We start from the raw sequence: 19,859 nt of genomic DNA, 5'->3' as shown, positions 1-19,859 counted from the left end.
AGGAAAGGAAAGCTTGAGCTAGTCAAAGACCTAGCTACTGTGATAAGATGCCATATGGTTCCTACAGCTGTATCTCTGGCAAGTCCCTTCAGCTCGCAGCTTAGCTAGGATTTATTTTTCTTATTCCTGGACTAGTTTTATGCCAGATTACTGAACTGAATGAGTTACTGAAGCTAGGTGACTGTTTGATCTGTGTGTTTCTGGGGTGGAATGGCTGCCTTTCCCACAGCAGCTGCACTACCTCAGCTGCTCTGCCAAGCTGTGTCTTGGTACCCTGCCCTTCTGCCTCAGGACCTGGGAGTGTGGCTGGCAGTCTCCTTCTGTAGTAGTAAGTGTAGAAGAGGCAACAGATAGGAGGGGTGGGGCATCCCATGCTGTCCCCCTAGGCTCTTCATTTCCCTCATTTTTGTAAGGATACAACCTTGGGAGGGGAAAGCCTCAAGTGTGTGATGTCTGCTGTGCCTCCAGCTATTTAGGTAGTTGTGGGGGAATAGCTGTAAAACAGTGAGCTTTTGGGTGATGGGAAGGTGAGCCTGTAAAAGTAGTCAACTCTCAGCCTCATGACCCGGGAAGAACGTTGTGTTTAGAACGTTAAGATCATAATGAGCTGAAAAGGGAGAACATTAAGACTTCTCCAGGTTTGACATGGCTCAAGTTGCATGGGAAGTGCTGTCCTGACAATTTGTGGCACTTGTGGTTGTGCAGGACTTGAAGGTGGCTGCTGGCAAATGGGGGGATTAGGAAGTCCTTTTAGCTTTCTATCTCCTGTGAATGTGCAGAGCCCTCTGCCTTACACAGAAATCCTCCACTTAAAGTACCCTGAATGACGAAAGAAATACTTAAGCTTTCAGGAAGACAGAGTTTGGATCAACAGGAAGTGTTTCTGTCAAAAATATGCACTGTATTTTAATGCGGTGATTCTTAGGTAGTGGAGTCCTTAATATCTTGGCCTTTGGTTGCAGATTCTGCATGAAAGGCTTCCAGAAAGACCTATTTTTACCGCTTCGGCTTGTCTGCACAGAGGACATTGCCATGTGTGCAGAGAGTGGTGGTGAATGGTGCCACATCCAGTTGGCAGCCAATCACTAGTGATGTTTCCCAAGGATCAGTGGTAGGCCCAGTCCTGTTCAGTATCTTTATTGATGATCTGGATGAGGGAATTGGGTCCAGCATCAGTAAGCTTGCAGATGACACCAAGCTAGGAGCAGGTGCTGATCTGTTGCAGGGTAGAAGAGCCCTGCAGAGGGACCCTGACAGGTTGGCTCGGTGAGCAAAGGCCAATGAGATGAGATTTAACAAGGCCAAGAGCAGGGTTCTACACTTTGGCCACAACAACTCCAAGCAGTGCTACAGGCTGGGGACAGAGTGGCTGAGAGCAGCCAGGAGGAAAGGGACCTGAGGGTACTGGTAGATAGTAGCTGAAGATGAGCCAGCAGTGTGCCCAGGTGGCCAAGACAGCCAATGGCATCCTGGCCTGGATCAAGAACAGTGTGGCCAGCAGGACAAGGGAGGTTATTCTTCCCCTGTACTCAGCACTGGTCAGGCCACACCTTGAGTACTGTGTCCAGTTCTGGGCTCCTCAATTCAAAGGAGATGTTGAGATTCTGGAATGTGTCCAGAGAAGGGTGACAAAGCTGGTGAGGGGCCTGGAACACAAGTGCAACTGTAGCAACAAGCCTTACCTAAGTTGTGAATTGCCCTTCGTGTTGCTCTTGCATCTGCAGAAGGAGAGTTTAAGATATCTTTATTCATTGTGTTTGTGATTGCTGCCATAGTGGCTGTCTTTGATATAATCTCCTGTTTTCTCTCTTCTGGTGTTTTTTTGTGGCTTGATGATGTGTTATTTTTTTTTAGGTTCATGGTCTCCCTTCTTAATTCTCATCTTAATAGAGTTACTTAACAGCTGTAGTGTCCAGCCCTGCCTCCCTGTCTGCTTTAGAATCCAGGAAGGAATGAAAACAGGCACACAATAAATTAGGAGAGACTTAAGTTATTTCTTCTGTATCTCTGCAAAACTATTTTTGGGACAAAATATTTAGCCTGGGTAAATACTGGGAAGATCAGACCCTGAAGAATAACTAAAACCTAGGAATGATGTTCCTTAGAGATACCTGGAGGGGGGTGGGAATAGGTGTATGATCTTCTCTTCCTGCCTTCCCACTGCCCCACTCGCACCAATATTGCATGTATGGAGGGAGCATGAGAGCAGCCCCTCTGCTGCTTCAGAAATGTGTGACTTCAACCTTACTCCCCTTGAAAAACGTCATGGGCAGCTGGCAAGGGATATCTATCCCAGATGGAGGGGAGTAGGAAACTAAGGGACCTTGGGACTATGTCAAATATTGTTCTTAGTGGTTGTCTGTTTTGTTTTGGATGACAGACCATGCTGTCCCAGGCAGCGGGCACCTATGAAAATCATAGAATCATGGAATCAACCAGGTTGGAAGAGACCTCCAAGATCATCCAGTCCAACCTATCCCCCAGCCCTATCCAGTCAACTAGACCATGGCACTAAGTGCCTCATCCAGGCTTTTCTTGAACACCTCCAGGGATGGTGCCTCCACCACCTCCCTGGGCAGCCCAATCCAATCACTCTCATTGTGAAGAACTTCTTCCTAACATCCAGCCTATACTTTCCCTGGCACAACTTGAGACTGTGTCCCCTTGTTATGTTGGTGGTTGCCTGGGAGAAGAGGCCACCCCCCCACCTGGCTACAATGTCCCTTCAGGTAGTTGTAGACAGCAATGAGGTCACCCCTGAGCCTCTTCTTCTCCAGGCTAAACACCCCCAGCTCCCTCAGCCTCTCCTCATAGGGTTTGTGTTCCAGGCCCCTCACCAGCTTTTGTTGCCTTTACAGTCAAATCCCACTGACAGTAAAAGAATCTGTTTTAGTCTTGCCAGTCTGCCACTGACCCCTATGAGAGGAAATACTTTTGTACTTGGGAGCACATCCTCTCTCTCCCAAAACCCTCTTAATCCCAACCCCATGTAGGGATGTGATCCCCAGGGTAGATCTCTATTAAACACAAGAAATAATTAAAAGAAGTAAAGCTTGGAAAAAGAATCTTTTGTTAGTCGTTAAGCAAAGGGGAGAAAAATTGCAGGTGAACTGCTCCCACTCTGCTCTTCTGTATCTCCTAGGAAACTTTAATTTAAAAAAAAATCTAGCCTTGAGAGGACAGTTTCATTGTCATACCTTATGTCAAAAAATCATGCTTTAAATTAGGAAAAGGCTTTGGCAAATCTGTAGGAAGAGTAATTTATTTCTCCCTCCCTGCTTTATTCCAGCTTCTTGGGGTAACATCTCTATTGGTTTTTAAACTGTGAAACAGTGTCGGTTTGAAGTGTTTAACTGTACTGGTGCAGTGGTACGGTTTTGGTTAGGATGGCACCCATGTGGCCTCTTCCTTGTTTCCTGATGGCATTTTTCTGCTGAGAAAGAAAATATTTTGGCCTTTCTGATGGGATTGCCAAGAGAAATGTAACATAAGGAAAGTCATTTTAAGAGGAGTTTTGTGTTTTACCTGTCCAGTTAGAAAAGCCAACCTGCAGTTAGTGGCATGACACTCCAATGGCCCAGATGGAGTTTCTTGGCTCTTTTCCTGTGATAGGTTTGCACTCTGTAGTGGATACCTGGCAGTTCTAACAGATTTGCTGAGGGGAACAAGTAGTAACTAATCTTGCTGTCATCATGGAGAATAGTTGCTAGGGCAGGTAGGCACTGAAGGGAAAAAGCTTCAACAAAATATTTGAGCCATATTCTTGCTGCTTCTTGTCTGTCCTGTGAAAGCAAGGCTAGAGAGCTGCATTGGATGGTGGTGTTCATAGTTGGTCTAACTCTACAAATCACTTTCATGCTTCCTATGGACACTTGTTACAAAAAGATTTCTACCATCTTGTCTGTCATTTTTTAATGAAGAGCAAGACCACATTCATTGAACAATTCCAGCAAACCAAACCCTCAGTTCAGTAAAGCTCTTGAGTACTCTTTACTTGGGCTGTAATGAATGTTAACAGCAGTAAGGATTTTGAGCAAAGAATGACAGGTGTCAAGCTGTAATCAAACATCTGTTTGTGACAGTCCTTTGGAAACCAAGCCATATGCACCTCGAGTATGTGTTTTGGAGGTAATGCACTTCTCTCCATTTCTATTCTTTCAATTGCTTGCTCTGGAACAGAGAAATCCAAACAGCAAACACCCAGTATATGAAACTGCATGTTCCTGGAGTCTCTCAGACGTTAGCTGTGTGCCAGCAGCAAACACTGACAATACACTTCCAGAAGCCAGGATTTTTACTGGGGCAAAAACCCAAGTAGTAGTTTTTTGCTAACAGCAGTGATGGAGGGTGCTATTATTATGCTTGTTATAAACAACTACTAAATGACAAGGTTTGGATATTGATGAATGAGCCCATGCTTGCAGAGTAATGACTCTGTTGTTGAGTGCTCTTTGATCAGCGCTGCTCAAAACATGCTATTTATAGATCTCTTCTAGCTGCGAAGCCCAGCCATTAGCAGAAAGCAGCACAGGAATAGAAGGCAAAACAGTAATTCTTTTTGCTCCTGAAATGTTGGAAGACAAGACAGGCTCTGAACTGATGGATGCACACCATTCCAGAGTGTTAAAACTCTCCAGAGCTCTACCTGTATGTGTCTGCTATGAAATGACTTGAAGGCACTATGAAATGCAGTCGCAGTGCATAGCAAACAGCTGGCTGAAGCTGTTTGTTGCTGCTCTGCAGAATGTACTACTTTATAGGGCTTTTCATCATGTTTATAGTTTTGACAGACACTTCTGTGGCAGAGTTCTTAATTTAACTGATGAGATGATCTTGTTTTCATCTTTTTACTGATGCTGTTTTAAAGTTGAGCAGTTTTATTCCTTTGAGGTGGCTCTGCCTTTGGTTACAGCTCATTTCATTAGTTCCATGCTCTGTGTGGTGGATTTTATCTTGTACTTCTTGAAGTAATCCTTGCTGCCAGCTTTAAATTCTGCACAGTATAATGCAGCAGACCAAGACTTGATTCTCAGTCTCTTCTATTTCCAAGGAGTGGAAAAATCTGTTACTTGACTTGGCAGTGACTGGCAAAAGCTCAAGCTTACCTCCTGCCTCAGGGATGTGAGAGCTGTTTGGATTGTCTAGTGAGATATTTTTTCCTGTTTGCTTGTCCAGTACTACTTCAAGTGTAAGCTTTTGAGGGCAGAGACTTAATTCTTGTGTTGCAAAATGTGTGTCTAGATGGCTGCTGTGATAACATGCCTTTTCCTGGGAAAGATGGTTTGGCTTTGGAGTGATAGTCAGCATCATCTTCTGCCATTGCTGGTGGCTCTAAAGAGCTCTCTTTGGGCTGGTGTTAGTGAAGGACCTAAGGGGGTCTGAAGGAATTTATTTGACCCAATGTGCTACTTGCCTGTGGAAATGTGTTGTTAATAATTAATCATATGTATTTTAATGTGACCATTAAGGCACACCTGTTGTTTAGTCCTAAGTGTGATTTGAAGGTATCATGTGTTGAGTGTTGCTGTGAAAGTGCCAACCACTTGCAGTGATGGTGACTTTCATTATACTTCTGACCAGGAAAGTTGATAGTAATGCACAGATCCTGTGGAAAATGTGAGTCACTTCCAAGTACCTGCCTGGGTTCCTGTCAAGACCATCAGAATTGTCAGCAGTATCCTTCATCAAGGAGTCCTTCAAGCCATTAGTTTTGTTTAATGGCACCTGTATCATGTACTGGAAAGGGTGTTGAATTTTCTGTCTCTGTGTTCTTTCAGCTGCTGGCAAGTTCTGTAGAGCTTTGTCCTATCTCCCTTTCATCATTTCTTTCCTAGGCTGGACTGTTTACCTCATCTGACTGCTGTACCAGCAGCCTCAGGGCTGGCTGCTTGTTCCCATCCCTGCCCTTGTGCTAGCTAAGCAGCTGTGGGCAGAGCAGGCTGGGAGCTTAAGCTGGGTGCACTTGGGGCACCAACTCAGTAACTTCACTAAAAGAGGGACATCCTACACACCTGTCCTGCATCCCTGGGTCTTCCCTGGTGCTCCCACCACTTTTTACAGTGGTCTGATATGTGTTTGGCTGACTGAGCTTGCAGAGTCACAGAAATCTAACCCAGTCAGGAGGAGTGAATAGCTTCTTGCTGGGTGAGAGTGTTGATTGAGCTTGTGCAATGATTCAACAAAGCTGCAGAGCTTTGAGGTTGGGGAATGATCCAGCAGAGCTGCAGTGGAGAGATGAGAGGATAGGAACTGTTGGCATTATGCTATTCAGTCTATTCAGCCACGCTGTACAATGTTACCCCAACACTTTATGTTTGACTATTTTAATCCAGGCTCCTCATGACATTGAACAAACGCTGTTCTGTCAGGAGGTGGGCATGAGGGGAGCTGGAGGGAAAGCAGAAGACTGTGTGAACAGGAACATTTCCTGTTCCAGTATTTTTCCAAATGCTCAATGAGTGCTAAAAGATCACCAACTTCTTCCCCTGTGGGATAGACCTACCTCATTTCTAGTTGTGCAACTTCACTGCTATGCTCACAGCTGTAAAATGGGAGCTTTGAAGAGCCTGTTTGCAGGCAGTCACCTATGCTACATGTATCTGGTGGAGATAGTGTGCAAAACATAAATTCACATTCATATCATTCTGCATCATTGCTAGGTAATAGTTTGCTTACTCTGCTTTTGTCTTCTCCTCTTCTCTCCGCCTCCTCCCTCCTCCCCCACGATTTTTGGCTCTTTCTAAAGCTTGGCTGTAACACATCCCAAAGCTCAACTGCTTTTGCCAAGGCCCACTGTGAATGATGGAGTATGGATGAATACTTATTATAAAATTCCCTTTGATGTATTGCATGCCTTTAACCAAAGGCACATGGGGAATTTGTTTTGGACAATGAATTTGAGTTCTGTTGGGATTGATATTCTGTCTCTTAAAGAGGGCAGATTTGCCCAGAAATGAAACTGTAAGCTCCTGCATTTTCCCAGAGAGCTCCTGTTGCTTTAATAATCCAGTTATCTGGGAATCTCTTGAAGTATCAAAGGGCCAATTATGTGCTGCCTGGAGAGGACCAGAGAGAGCTGTTCTTGTGCTAGAATTAATAAACACTGGCTGGTCACACAGCAGGTCTGATGTCCCTTGCTCACCACTGTAAATTTATGGGGCAGAGATATTAATCATTTATTTTCATCTTGCCTCTTCCTTTTGCTCAGCAGGAGTAACTCTTAACAGGGCTCTGTAGTTTCTTCTGACAAAGCATTGAACACAACTTTTAAATGAAAAACCTTCCAAAAACTGATCACCAATGGCGTGTGAGAAGACAGGGTGGGGAATGTCTCACAAAGGATGTGAAGTCTTCTGTTGGTTTGGTATTTTAAAAAGGTGTCTTATTTTCTGACCTTCAAATAAAAGAAACCAAACAAACATCAACTCCCTCCTTCAAATCAGGCTTCGTCCTGTCTTCAATAGATGGTTCTGTGGCCTGAGTATAGATTTCATCAAGACTGTCTTTTTCTTCTCTCTGTGAGTGCAGTTCTCTCAAATAGGATACTCTTACATTTTTTTGAAAGGAAAGATCAACAGGATAAGGCAGGGGTCCTGTGTGAAACTGGAGTTTGTGTAGAGGTGAGCAGGTCTCTGCCTAGTTATTTGTAAAGGCTGGCAGCAGATTATTTTTTAAAGGAAGAGTTTTTTATTATAGCATCTTTGCTTGCTTCAGACTCTCACAGCTCATTTGTTTTATTCATGGTGGGTTTACCTCTTGATTCCAGTGTTGTATTTCAAAGATGAAAGCTGTATTCTGTCTCTTTCATTTCTGGGGTTAAGAGGAGAGGTTCTAGAAGTAGACTCTGCTTTTGGAGCTAGGTCCTAACTATGTCTGGAATTTTGGGTCATAGTTCTTCCCAAAGTGCTTTGACACTGGAGGCTTAGAGGCTGAAACGTATCTGCATTTGCTTCTTTCACAGGATCAGTCAGCTTATAATAAGTGCCAAAATATTGTGGAATTATGACGTTGTAGGTGTTGGAAGGCACTTCTGGAGATCATCTAGTTCAACACCCCTGCTGAAGAAGGCTCAGCCAGAGCAGATTGCACAGGATAATGTCCAGGCATGTTTTGAACCTCCACAGAGAAGGAGACTTGACAGCCTCTCTGTGCAGCCTGTTCCAGTGCCTCAGAGTTTTCCCTTGTGTTCAGGTGGAACTGCCTGTATTCCAGTTTGTGCTCATTGCTCCTTGTCCTGTTGCTGGGCCTTTAGATATTGATAAGCATTGCCAAGATCCCCTGTCAGTCTTCTCCAAGCTAAACAGTCTCAGGTCTCTCAGCCTTTTCTTGTCAGAAAGCTGCTCCAATCCCCTCATCTTAGTGGCTTTCTCCTGGACTATCTTCTGTAGATCCTTGTCTTTCTTGAGTGGGGAAGCACAGAACTGGACACAGTACTCCAGATGTGGCCTTACTGTGACATATTAGAGGGAGAGGAGAACCTACCTTGACCTACTGGCCACACTCTTCTTAATGCACCCCAGGAGACCACTGGCCTTCTTGGCCACATGCCACATTGCTGGCATATGGTTAACTCGTTCACCAGTATTCCCAGCTCCCTTTCTGCAGAGCTGCTTTCCAGCAGATCAACCCCTATGCTGTACTGGTGCATGGAGTTATTCTTGCTTAGATGCATGATTCTAAGGGTTCACAGTCAAGTGGAAAGTAGCTCTTGTCTGCAGTGGTCCTGGGGCTGGTAGGCTGGCTTTGTTCTATGACTTAGTTCTCCAGCAGGTGCAGAGCCTGGTTTGTTTATTCAGGCTGGAACTGTGCTAAAAACGTGTGTTGCATTTGCAAAGTTAGTTGTTTGGAGATGATTTTGATGACAGCTTTGTTGGCACACTTGTGGTGAGTCTGTGACACATGAGTGCTTTTGTTGACCTGATGCAGCCTGCTTGGCCTGAGAGAGAGCTGTCCTTGCCTGTGCAGAGAGCACACAGGCTCCACAAAGGGTTTTTGCTACTGGAACTGTACTGGTAGGCTGTCTTGTAGTCCTCTGCTGTGCTGTAATCCCTTAAAGTGACTGCTACTTAAACAGCCTCTTTCCCCAAATCTTTAAAGCTGAAGGTAGAATGGATTTGCCACTGGGTTTTGTGTCTGTGATGCTGCCTGAATTACTCTGGGGTCTGGCTGAAAGGTCCAGGCTTTACTTTCCATCCCAATGCACAGCTCTCTCCTCTTCCTCAGCCCTTGTTGAAAGGTTTGGGTTGTGGGACATCTGTTCTGCTGACTAGATGAACTAGCAGGAAGAGGATCGTGCACTTCAGCTCACAGACTTGGCAGTAACAGATCCTTGTCTTTTGGTCTAGATGCAACTATCTGAACTCCCAATTGTCAGGACTGTGCTTATGCTACTGCTATTCATGTCCATTTGTTCTCACTCCGGTGATAATTTGCTTTCCCTGTTGGGGGTGCAGACCCACCTGCTTCTCTGGTACATCTCTTATCTCCCTGACAGCACTCCAGCCCATCCAGCCTTTCCCTCTGAAATGCATTTCTTGGTTCACTAGTCTCAAACCACTACTTGCATGATCCTCTTGTGGACTGTACAACCAACCCAAATTCTTTAGATGCTGCCAGAAGTGCAGGCTTTCTGCTGTGCTTTGTAGCCCTCTGCCGTCTTGCACACAGTGAGGTGTAACAGACTGCATGGAGGGGTGTCTTCATGCAGCAACACCATGGTTCCTTGAGCCCTGGTTTAGGGACTGCAAGTACAGGAAGGTTGGACAAGGCTAACCTGTGTCTAGAACTGCCTAGATGGAGGCTGCTCCCAGCAGCGTTCAGGGTCTGTGCAGAAGAGAAGCAGCCTGAGTGATCAGTGAGGTTCAGAGGCAGCGAGTGAAGGCTGTTGCTTAGCTCCCAGGATACTGCTGAAATTTGGGTTGGGGGTTCAAGAAATGTCTCTTTTTTTCCAGTGAGTAATGGCTTCTAAAGACGAGCAGATATTACTTCTGCTTGATGAAGTTTAAGTTTAGCTCTTGAAGGCTAAATATGCAGTTTTATTTGAATGTTTTAATGTAGTAATTAACTCAGTATTTCATGCATGAAATATTTAATGTATTTAATAATGTGTGCCTGTTTTGGCTTAAGATTCTACTGATTGATTCAGATGCTCTGCTATGTGCTACAGTTAGAGGGTTCATCTCTTACTAAGGCTGAGAACAAGGATGAAAAGAAGAGTTGGGTGATCTAAGTGGAGTGTGCTGTGGTACTGTTGAGATTATTGGCCTAGTTTTTTACACACACATATATCTCATGTGTGTATATATATATGTTAGAGCATATTGTTTCTTGTGGGTCCCTCTTTCACAGCTGCAGATCTCAATGTTTTCAAAGGGATTGATTTTTCTCTAAGTTTTAGTCATTAGGCTGTAAAAACGTGTTGCACTTCTGCAGATATCACAAGGCAATTAACAGGGAATCTAAACATTTCTGTAGAGACCGAAAAGATAAATGTTTCTGACTGAACTTTGTGCTTCCTCTAGCTTCCTGGTCGCAATTATAGGCAAGGCTACAACGCTGAAGTTGGAGACAAGTGGATCTGGCTGAAATGAATCTGTTCCCTTCGGAGCCCAAATCACGATGGACCACAGAGGTTGAATGAAGAAGCAGAATTCAGTGTGCCTGTTCCACATCAGTCATGTAGCACAAAGAAAATGCTGATTAAATCATCTTCCACTTACTGCATAAGAGAATAGACTACTGGAAGGGAAATCACTTTTTTCTGGTTTGTTCTTCCCTGATGAATTCAGGGTGCTTTGACTTGAGATGTTGAAATACAGTTGGTGTGTGATAGCAAAGTGATCTGGTGTTCTAGGGGCAGGCTTAAGATCAGTGCTGAACTTTGTCTTCATCAAAACTGTGGTGGCTTATTGTACAGGATTGTTGTTGTTTTAGCAAATCAAGAGAAATTAAACCTGTATCCTCTTGGCTCTCACTGAGTTAATTTCTTGCTCTGTCATGCATGGTGTTTTATTAGTTTCATTAGAGGAGTGCACTGGGTGAAGAAAAAATGGTGTTTGCATCATGTTCTGATGAACTCAGCTCTTGCTGAACACCAACATCAAAGCAGGCAAGCATACAAAAGTTGATGGAGAGAAGGAAATAAGTGTTGATCTCAATTTAAGCAACAAAACATCTGTGCTTAGAAGTATAAAGACTCAAAATAATTGCCAGCAGTTGTACTCATAGCTTCTTCCTTTGACTTTGGGTGTTGCAGATCAAAATGGTTGTTGGGTATAAAAGACCAACATAATTATTATTTTTGTGAGTCCCTGAAAGTCCAAGCTGGAGTTCTTTTTAAAGACATGATTCATTTGGTATTAGTTAGTCACAGAAATGAGGCACCTTGGCACTGCTTCAAGCAATGCTGTCCAGATTTAGTCTGCAGTAATTCTGCATTTCCAGTAAGGGTCTAAGTACTTCAATCACTGAGCAGGAGTGCTGCCAGGCATTCCAGCATTCAGGGCATTGCCTTTGAATTAAGTCTTGCTATGCCCCTGCCTATATCAAAACTCTCTTTTAACAAGAGCCTTGGGGCCTGGTTAGATAGAGAAATAAATGAGCAGTGGTATAGAAATGTGGCTTTTCTCCCTGATCTCAGATAATTTGTTTTCATGTTCTATGGCTTTTTAAAGTTCCAACTCTGGTCACAAAAGGGCTGACTCTGGTGCCACTGTGCCACTCTAGGCTGGTGCGGCTTGTGGCAATGGCAAGCAAGTGATGGGGTGCAAGGCAAGTGTGGCAAGTGTTGTGCCTTGGACTTGTGTGAAAATGTAGCAAAACTGGTGTCAGTCCTGTGGAACTCTTGCATTTTGTTGAGCTGCTGCGAGATTTTGGTGCATTTTCCTCTTCTAGAGGCTTGTTATTTGGGCACTGGACCTATGCCTGTTGCAGCTCAACTGTGACCTGCAGCTCCTTCTCCCACATCTCCCCCAGGAAGGTGTATTTTGGCACTTTCATACCTGAGGATCTGCCAACCTTAGCCACTATTGTCTTCTGTGCAATGAGAGCCTGAGTGATTAGTGTTTGCTGTTCTTTACTTGTCCAGAGTGCCATCTTAAACCAGTCAGTAATGTGTGTGGAGATGAAAAGAACATCTGCTGTGGCTTTTGATTCCCTTTGGGGTAGATCTGTTTTTACAGGTGTCCTCCATCTCCGTGTCGCTGTGTTCTCTAGATGCTGTAATTCACTTGGCATTGTGCATGCAACTTGATGTTGGATCCCCTAGGAAGGCCTCTTGTACCATGTGTACTGCTGATGAAGCTGTTGTGTTCAGCTGTGCCATAGTGGGGCGCAGTGGGGTGTAGAGCATTGCTAAGAGCCTTTCCCTGTCTGCTGCAGCAGCACACAGAGTTGAGCTAAGCTTTAGATGTAAAGGAGTTTAATTCCAGTCAGAAAAAGCAGTGTTGGCTTTTATGGCAGGCAGTGTGGTATGACAAAATGTGTTGAGCGTACTTTTTATCCTGGTTTTTAACTCTGCTTTAAAAGTAAAACTGTGTATAAACTAAATCTGTGAAGGAAATAACTTTCTTTCCCTTTGCTGTAGGAAGGAGCTTTAGATGTTTTTTCTCCTTCCTACTCCCAACACCTCAAAAAAAAAAAAAAAACCCAAACCCAACTCTTAGCAAACCAGCTGTAAGGTTTTTGGCTTTTTAAGATTCTTTTATGCCTGTTGGATCAATGTTTTTCCAGTTCTTTGTTAGATTGGAAGGAAAAGATGGAATGACTCGGGTCCTCTCCACGCTTCTGTGTAGGTGCCCATGTGATGTCATCTGCAGTCTGTCCTCTTATCCTGAGTTCCCATTGCCTATGTTAATGTATGGGGAAGTTTGCTTCTTGCCTGTCATGTGCTGTGCTTGTTCCTGCCTGCTTTACAAAGGCAAATTTCCTATGAGTGGTGGTGGTTTCACCTAGAGCCATTGGCCATGTTTTCTGGGCAGAACCACCAGCCTTCCCAATAGCTACTGGCACCCAGTGCAGTAGTAGCCTTCCCCTTGGGTTCACTGTTTGGTTGCACAGAATGAGGGAAAGGGAAGAGGAGGTTGGTGGGAATGGGTTCTATCATCCAAATAAAGGTTTGACGAGCTGCAGCTTCAGATGAGGTTGCAAAGATTGCCTCTCAGGAACCTATGATTTCATGCCAATGCCTGCTCAAGGTCATCACAGAAGAGCGAGGACTGGAAGGGACCTCTACAGATGATCTAGTCCAACCCTCCTGCTAAAGCAGGGTCACCTGGAGGAGGTTGCCACAGGATCATGTTAGTGCAGGTTTTGAATATCTTCAGAGACAGACTCCACAACCTCTCTGGGCAGTCTGTCCCAGTGCTCAGTCAGCCTTAAAAAGCTTTTCCTCATGTTCTGACAATCTCCTGTGTTCCAATTTGTGCTCATTGTCCCTTGTTGTGTTGCTGGGCACCACTGAAAAGTCTGTCTCTGTCTTCTTGACACCCACCATTTTTGTACTGATAAGCATTGCTAAGATGACCTCTTCTCCAGGATAAACAGCCTCGGATCTCTCAGCCTTTCACAGAAGATGAGAAGTCATCATCCAGCCCCCCCTGCCAGAGCAGGATCACCTGTGCCAGGTCACACAGGAACACATCCAGGTGGGTTTTCAATATCTCCACAACCTCCTTGGTCAGCCTGTTCCAGTGTTCTGTCTCCCTCACAGTGAAAAAATTCCTCATGTTTACAAACTTCCTATGCTTCAGCTTTCACCTATTGCCCCTTGTCATCAGACATCACTAAGCAGAGCTGACCCCATCTTCTTGGTGTGGTCTCCTTGTCTTTGTTGCCCTTAGCTGGTCTGTTTCCAGTAGTTCCTTGTTTCTCTTGAACTGGGGAACATGTAATATTTTAATGGCAGTGGAGTTTGGATGTTAACTATGCTGCTCCAGCTCTGTGAAAGGCAAGAGCTTCTGCTGCTGCAGAGCAGAAAGAAGATGTGCATTGCTGTGCCCCCACCACAGGCAAAGATGGAAATGAATCCCTTCTGTGGAAGAGCTTGCTGAGCAAGTGTAATTTAGGTACACAACAAATTCCATCTGACTTTGAATGGTGTTTGCAAAAGACTGGGCACAATGAATCATTTGTGCAAAAGTTAATGGAAGCAAGTGGAGCAGAGGGGAGATGGCATGGCACACCATAGCCTGACGGGCTACTCTCACATGTAAGGTAAGCTGAGCATCTGTGGAGAACCTCAAAAGCCCTCTGCATTCAGGGAGGTTTTGGAGGAAAAGGAGGTCCAAGATGAGTGAAAATGATTGGCTCTTTATATTCCTGGCCTTCTGTTGACTTGTATGTGATATTGAGCAAGCTAATTGGAGATGAGTGACCCAGGCAGCTCTCATCTTGGTCAAAGTGAGCTCATCTGGCAGTGTCGGTTCCCATGGCCCTGCTTAGCTTATGTGTGACATGAGATGACAGAGTCAACGTTTCCCTCCCGAAGGGTGCAACTCTGTGGTTTGAGCTGCTCTTTTGCCACACTGGTGAGAAGGTGCCATATTTCAGTCTTGCTGCAGTGGTGACCAATGCCTTGGCCATGCAGGAGTCTGCTTTGCTCCAGTTCTGATGTCATAGGTTGGAGCTAATCTGTCATACTAGAGAAGGGAGTTCACGCTGGAGACCTTTCCAGAGAAAGGGAAATAATTTCCCCTTGCAGTCACTCAGAAGCACTTAAATGCTCTGACCCTTTAAACTCTGGTAAGAGGACAACATTCTTTACATAGCTGCTGCTCAAGAGAGCATCATCCTGTGAGCATCACAGGTGGCAGAATGTCATGAGACTCACAGGTTCTGCTCCAGTTCCCAGGTCTAAGGCTTCCTTTGCTGAATACATATTCACAGTGAGATCTGAAAGAAAAAAACAAGGCAAGTTGCTCGCTGGTGCTGTGTAATTCTTCTGCAGGTGCTGGAGCCCAGCCTAGCTGCTTCTATCTGATGGGACCACTCCTGACTATTTGATTGCTGCTGGTGTTCTCCACCCTCTCAAAACTCCAGGTACAAATGATACCTAGGTATTTCTCAGGCCTGCCTGAGAAAACTTCATCTTCAAAGGCAGCTGGGCATGAAAATCCACAGAAGCAGCTGTGGTTCCCTGCAGGAGAGGCAGACGCCACACCTCATTCCTCCACTTGCTCTTGGATTAGCAGTTTACAGAGCATGGCCTGGAGACACAATCCCAGACAGTAGTGTTACATGAGGGATAAAGGCTGCATTTGCTAGTTGAGCTGCTGTACCTACAGGAGAGTGTTCCCAGCCCTCAGCGGTGTCTCTGCACAGAGGTGTGAGGTGGAGAAATGTGAGCGTGTGGCCAAGGAGGGCTCACTGGTGGATCTAGCTGGGTGTGGGGTCGCAGGCATGCCAAATGAGAACATGCTGCTCATAGCTGTGGGCTAAAAATTGTAGTGGAGTAAGAGTTTTGGTTTCTTTGTGTTTCATGTCTCACTGCTGCAGGTGTCCTTTCAGTGCTCGTAGGGCTCTGGCAGAAAATGGGGAACCAGCTCTTCGTGGGGACAGGGTTGTGCTGCACTGTGGTGCCAGAATGGTGCAGCAACACCACTCCTCATTTCAAGAAAGGGGATGTTAAGCATGGCATATCAAGCCACTGCTGTACAGGTTTGTCCTTTTCTGGTCCCTCTTGTTTACAAGAAGGCTAATCCAAACAAACAGTTTGATGCATTGTGTGGAAACATTTCTTTCTGGGAATCAAATCCTTATATACAAATTTCACATCAGGGCTTCTGTTGTGTAAAGGGTGTTGATGTGTGCAAAAAATTGACCAAAGCAGTGCTAAGGTAAAGCAGGCATTGCTTATTATGGCCTGTGTGGGTGTCCACACTCTGCCCATTTGGTGCCTCCAGTCACCTCTGGGTGTTTTGGTGGTCAAGGTGGATTTTTATCAACCCATAAGAGGTCATGAGGGCATTCAGAAACTGGTGAGCAAGGTGGGATGTACTATTGTGATAGAGACTCCATTCGCTGCTTGCAGGTTTCGGCTTCTGCTTATAGGGGAAAGGAGTTAAAAAGAGGACTGCTACTTTTGTCTTTGGAAGCAGCTAAAATTCATCCTCCTGACGTCCTTAGTGGCTGAGAAAGGTGTGTGGAGTCTGTATGTCCTGGCTTTGCATCCCTAAAAGCCCTGCCTGCTGCAGAATCTGTTTCCTTCTCCCAGTTTGCAACGTTTAAAAGCGGCAGTCGCTCACCTGGGCTGTGTTCCTTTGAAGATTAATGCTGATACCAAGACGTGGTCTTCATCTTCTGTTCTGATAGACTCTCTGGTGCTGGGGTCATTGCTAGGAACTGGGGGAGGGGAGGAGATCTTGGCAGTTGTCAGTGTTTACGCTGTTTTCTGGAGTGACCCAGATTACCTCTCAGCAGGAGAGGGTGGAAACCTGCATTAGCTGGATTTTGGATTTCTGGGATGTGTTGTGTGTGGTAGAACCACGGCTACAAACAAAATTTCGCTCCAACCCTGATGCGCACTGCCTGTTTGCTCTGTTGTGCAGGGTTCCCTGGGAGGTGACATGAGTGAGCCAGTCTTGCCCTGTGTGCTGCAACATTCTGGGAAGTCAGGCTGGTATGTGCAGGGTCTAAACTTTCAGTGAAAATGGCAAACCAAAGCCACCACAGGCTGGGAGGTCTCTCAAATCCCTGCTGCCGTCCCTTTAGGGTGTTTGCTCGGAGGAGGAGAAAGAGCTGCTGCATCATGAAAGAGCAGTAGGGAGCTGAAGGACTGGACGGGAGTGAGGTGTCAGAGCTGATGCTCTAACTGTTGCTTCCTGATCACAGTCTGAGTGAGGGTTGTAAGTTGGCAATACAGACCCAAGCACCAGTTCCCCAGGAAGGACCAGGGAGATGAGCAGATCCTTGTGGCAGGAAATTCAGCGCAGGCATTGCGTTCCAGTAATCTTTGTCCAGTGTGTGCAAGAGACTTGTGCTTGCAGTACCTTTTAGTGAAGGACGGCGGAAGGTCGTTGCTGTGTTGGGACAGATTGATGCTGTGTTGGGACAGATTGATACTCTGTTGCTCTCCAGGTGGTGTTGCTAGAGCAGTGGGGTGGAAGACTCTTCAGTTTTGAAGGTGTAGCTTCTTGGCATGTCTGACAGTACTCTGTAGCTCCCCAATCCTCCCAAGTGGATTCAGACCCTGCTGCTAGTTCCATGCATAGTCCAGTTTTCCCCATACGAATGAAGATGAGTCCTGGCTGTAGTTCTGTGTAATCAGTTTCATTGAGTCACAGAATCATTTTGGTTGGAAAAGGCCTTTAGAATCATTGAGTCCTACTGTTAACCTAACACTTCTAAGTCACCACTAAACTATATCCCTCAGCACCTCATTTACACATCTTTTAAATAGCTCCAGGAACGATGACTCCACCACTGTCTTGGGCAGCCTGTTCCACTGATTGACAACCTGTTTGATGAAAGGGTCCTTTGGGATGGTGAGGTCAGGTGGAGGACAGCCCTGCCATTTCCAGTGCACGCTTCCAGTGTGAGGTAAGGAGGGCAGGCACTGGATCCTCTGCATCCTCAGGTTCCCTTTTATGAGGTGTTTGTGCAGCCAAGCTGGGTGGTGTAGGCTCTTGCCAGGAAGTGTTTTGGTGGCTCTTTGCTTTGAGACATGGCTGGTTTGCTCCATCTCCCAGTGAGGAGCTCACTGGGAGGGTTGATTCACAGCCTCTTGCAGGACTGGTTTTCTTGGGTATGGGGAGATGGAGGTAGGTGAAGTGAGCTGCTTGGAGCCAGACAGCACATCTGGGATTGCAGCAGATGCAGTGCACCAGTCTCTGCCTAACTGGTTCTGTGCTTTTATGGCATAGCCTCCCATCCCCCCCACACACTTTCTCCTAGCCATGCTGATTGCCACCTCATGAACTCCTGCTACTGGAGTCCCCACGGGCCTGGTTGTCTCCTTGGTTTGGCAAGCAGGAGTGCCCAACTGGAGAGGCTGCCCACTTCCTTGAAGAGCTGAATGTGAAGCATGGTCTGCTGTCAAGAGATTTTATGAGCCATAGAGGCAGTGAGGGGAAAAGAATTTTGATTCAAAATAAACTTTTTGCCTTTGTGCTTGGATATGGGTTGTGATGCTGCTGGGACACAAGCAGCTCCCTCACACTGGTATTTCCCAGCACAGCCCTGAGTACATGAACACCTTTGCATCATATCCATCCTCTTTGATTTGGATTTGTGCTTCCTGCACTGTTTTGTATTAGCACCAGGGACATCCTGACCCTGGTGAGTTAACATGGGAACTAGGTTAGCATCTCCACAGCTTGCAGAGCCTCCAGTATACTTGACCTCCTGGTTTTCAGTAGGAAACCAGCCAGGACTTTCCTAGCACATTCCATTAGGTGGCAATGCAGGTTGTTGTTTTGGCATTAGAGGATGATCTCAAATGAGGGGCTTCAGCTTGCCTGGGGGAGGTTGAACTTCAGACCTGTGCTGCACACTGCTCTGTGGTAGACTGGCAGTCAAAGCTTTGAGAGGCACTTGGCTCTGTGCCTTTAACTCTGCTTTGGCTGCCAATGCTAAGAACCACCTTGGAATTTCCCATCCTCCTGGCTCTGAGGTGCCCTGTGGTGGCTGAGGTGATCCTTGTGCGAGCCATGTCCCTTATTTGGGCTACAGTCTTGGTAAGTGCATTGGCCTCTGTGCCTATAAGCCTGGTGTTCCCATAGTCTGTGTCCTCTCCAAGCAGGGCAACAGGGGAAAGAGCCCAAGTGGCATCAGGGCAAAAGGAATGCAAAGAGTATTCTCTGGGATAACTAGCGAGCAGGGCAACTCTTGTTTATTTGCCTGTCAGCCTGCATGCACTTGCCTGCCTTAGAAACTCTGTCCAGTTCATGCTTCACACAGGATAAGGATTCTGCTCTCCATCCTTCTCAGCAGGTTTTCAGGGTCTGCAAGGATGAAGGGAAACACCTGCAATGCCCTTGAGCTCTCACTTGAGAAATGGGTAAGGAGCTCATCTGGCCAAGTACTGACAGGCATGCCAGGCTGCAGCCAAGGGACTTTCCAGGAAGACTGCTGGGCCAGACAGCTGTGTTACTCATGAACCACATAGAGCATCACCTGTGTAAATGCCCCGTGCATTGGTGACAAGGAGATACCTACATTTCAAACAGGAGCTGAGATCGAGGTATGAGGCTAGGGGCTGCATGAGTCCCCCCCCCAGGGAAAGCATAAGACCCTGGAAGACCTGGCATGGGCTGAAGATTCACTGAACACCCAGGATACCACCCAGTTCTAAGGTTGTACACAGTGGGTACTCCCACGTGCTCCATCACCCCTTCTCCAGGGCTCTGGTGGGTCATGCATCCGTTACCTGCCTCTCCCTTGTTTAACTTGGACGTTATCTGGAGATCAAAAGGCACTTGGGCCCGGATGTCAAACAGAGCAGCATTTCACAGCAGCCCAGCCAAAGGGAGTGAAGGGATATTAAAGTGTGATATTTCATGGCTGTGTAATTAACTTCAGCTGCTTTTGAGCTGAAACAAATTACCCTCAAAGCCCGTTGTTGTGCTGGGGAGAACTTTGAACTGTGCTACCCACCCTTTTGTTGTCTGGGAGGGAAGCAGGCAGGCTGCTCCTGCGGTCTATAGCTGCAGCGCTGTGTGTGGTTTTAGATGCTATAGTGTGGCCCAAACCAACCCTATTCCCAGTGACTCGGGTGTGCCAGCCTCCAGTGTAAACAAAGACAGAGGTTGTTAGCTGCGACTGTAATTAACCCCTAAAAGGGAGAGCCTGAGGCGTGGGAAACTACCACAGCATCCCAGGAGAGCCTTCAGCTCCACCCTGGGTGTCTTCTCCACTCATTTATA

The 19,859-nt window shown here is 46.1% G+C and overlaps 1 protein-coding gene across 1 annotated transcript in view; it reads left to right on the top strand.

The window, feature by feature from the left end:
• NDUFA10 (NADH:ubiquinone oxidoreductase subunit A10) overlaps positions 1-10,972 on the top strand; it is a 46,902-nt gene extending 35,930 nt beyond the window's left edge. Inside the window, exon 10 of the mRNA XM_064160003.1 lies at positions 10,521-10,972. Within this exon, the coding sequence (XP_064016073.1) occupies positions 10,521-10,589 (69 nt within the window). The 3' untranslated portion in view covers positions 10,590-10,972. The remainder of the gene's footprint in view (positions 1-10,520) is intronic.
• Positions 10,973-19,859: the final 8,887 nt, after the last annotated feature.

Source organism: Pogoniulus pusillus, chromosome 2 (genome assembly GCF_015220805.1).
Source record: "Pogoniulus pusillus isolate bPogPus1 chromosome 2, bPogPus1.pri, whole genome shotgun sequence".
NCBI classification, from domain to species: domain Eukaryota; kingdom Metazoa; phylum Chordata; class Aves; order Piciformes; family Lybiidae; genus Pogoniulus; species Pogoniulus pusillus.
The sequence above is the reverse complement of the archived record's forward strand: the minus strand, read 5'-3'. Positions and strand labels throughout refer to the sequence as shown.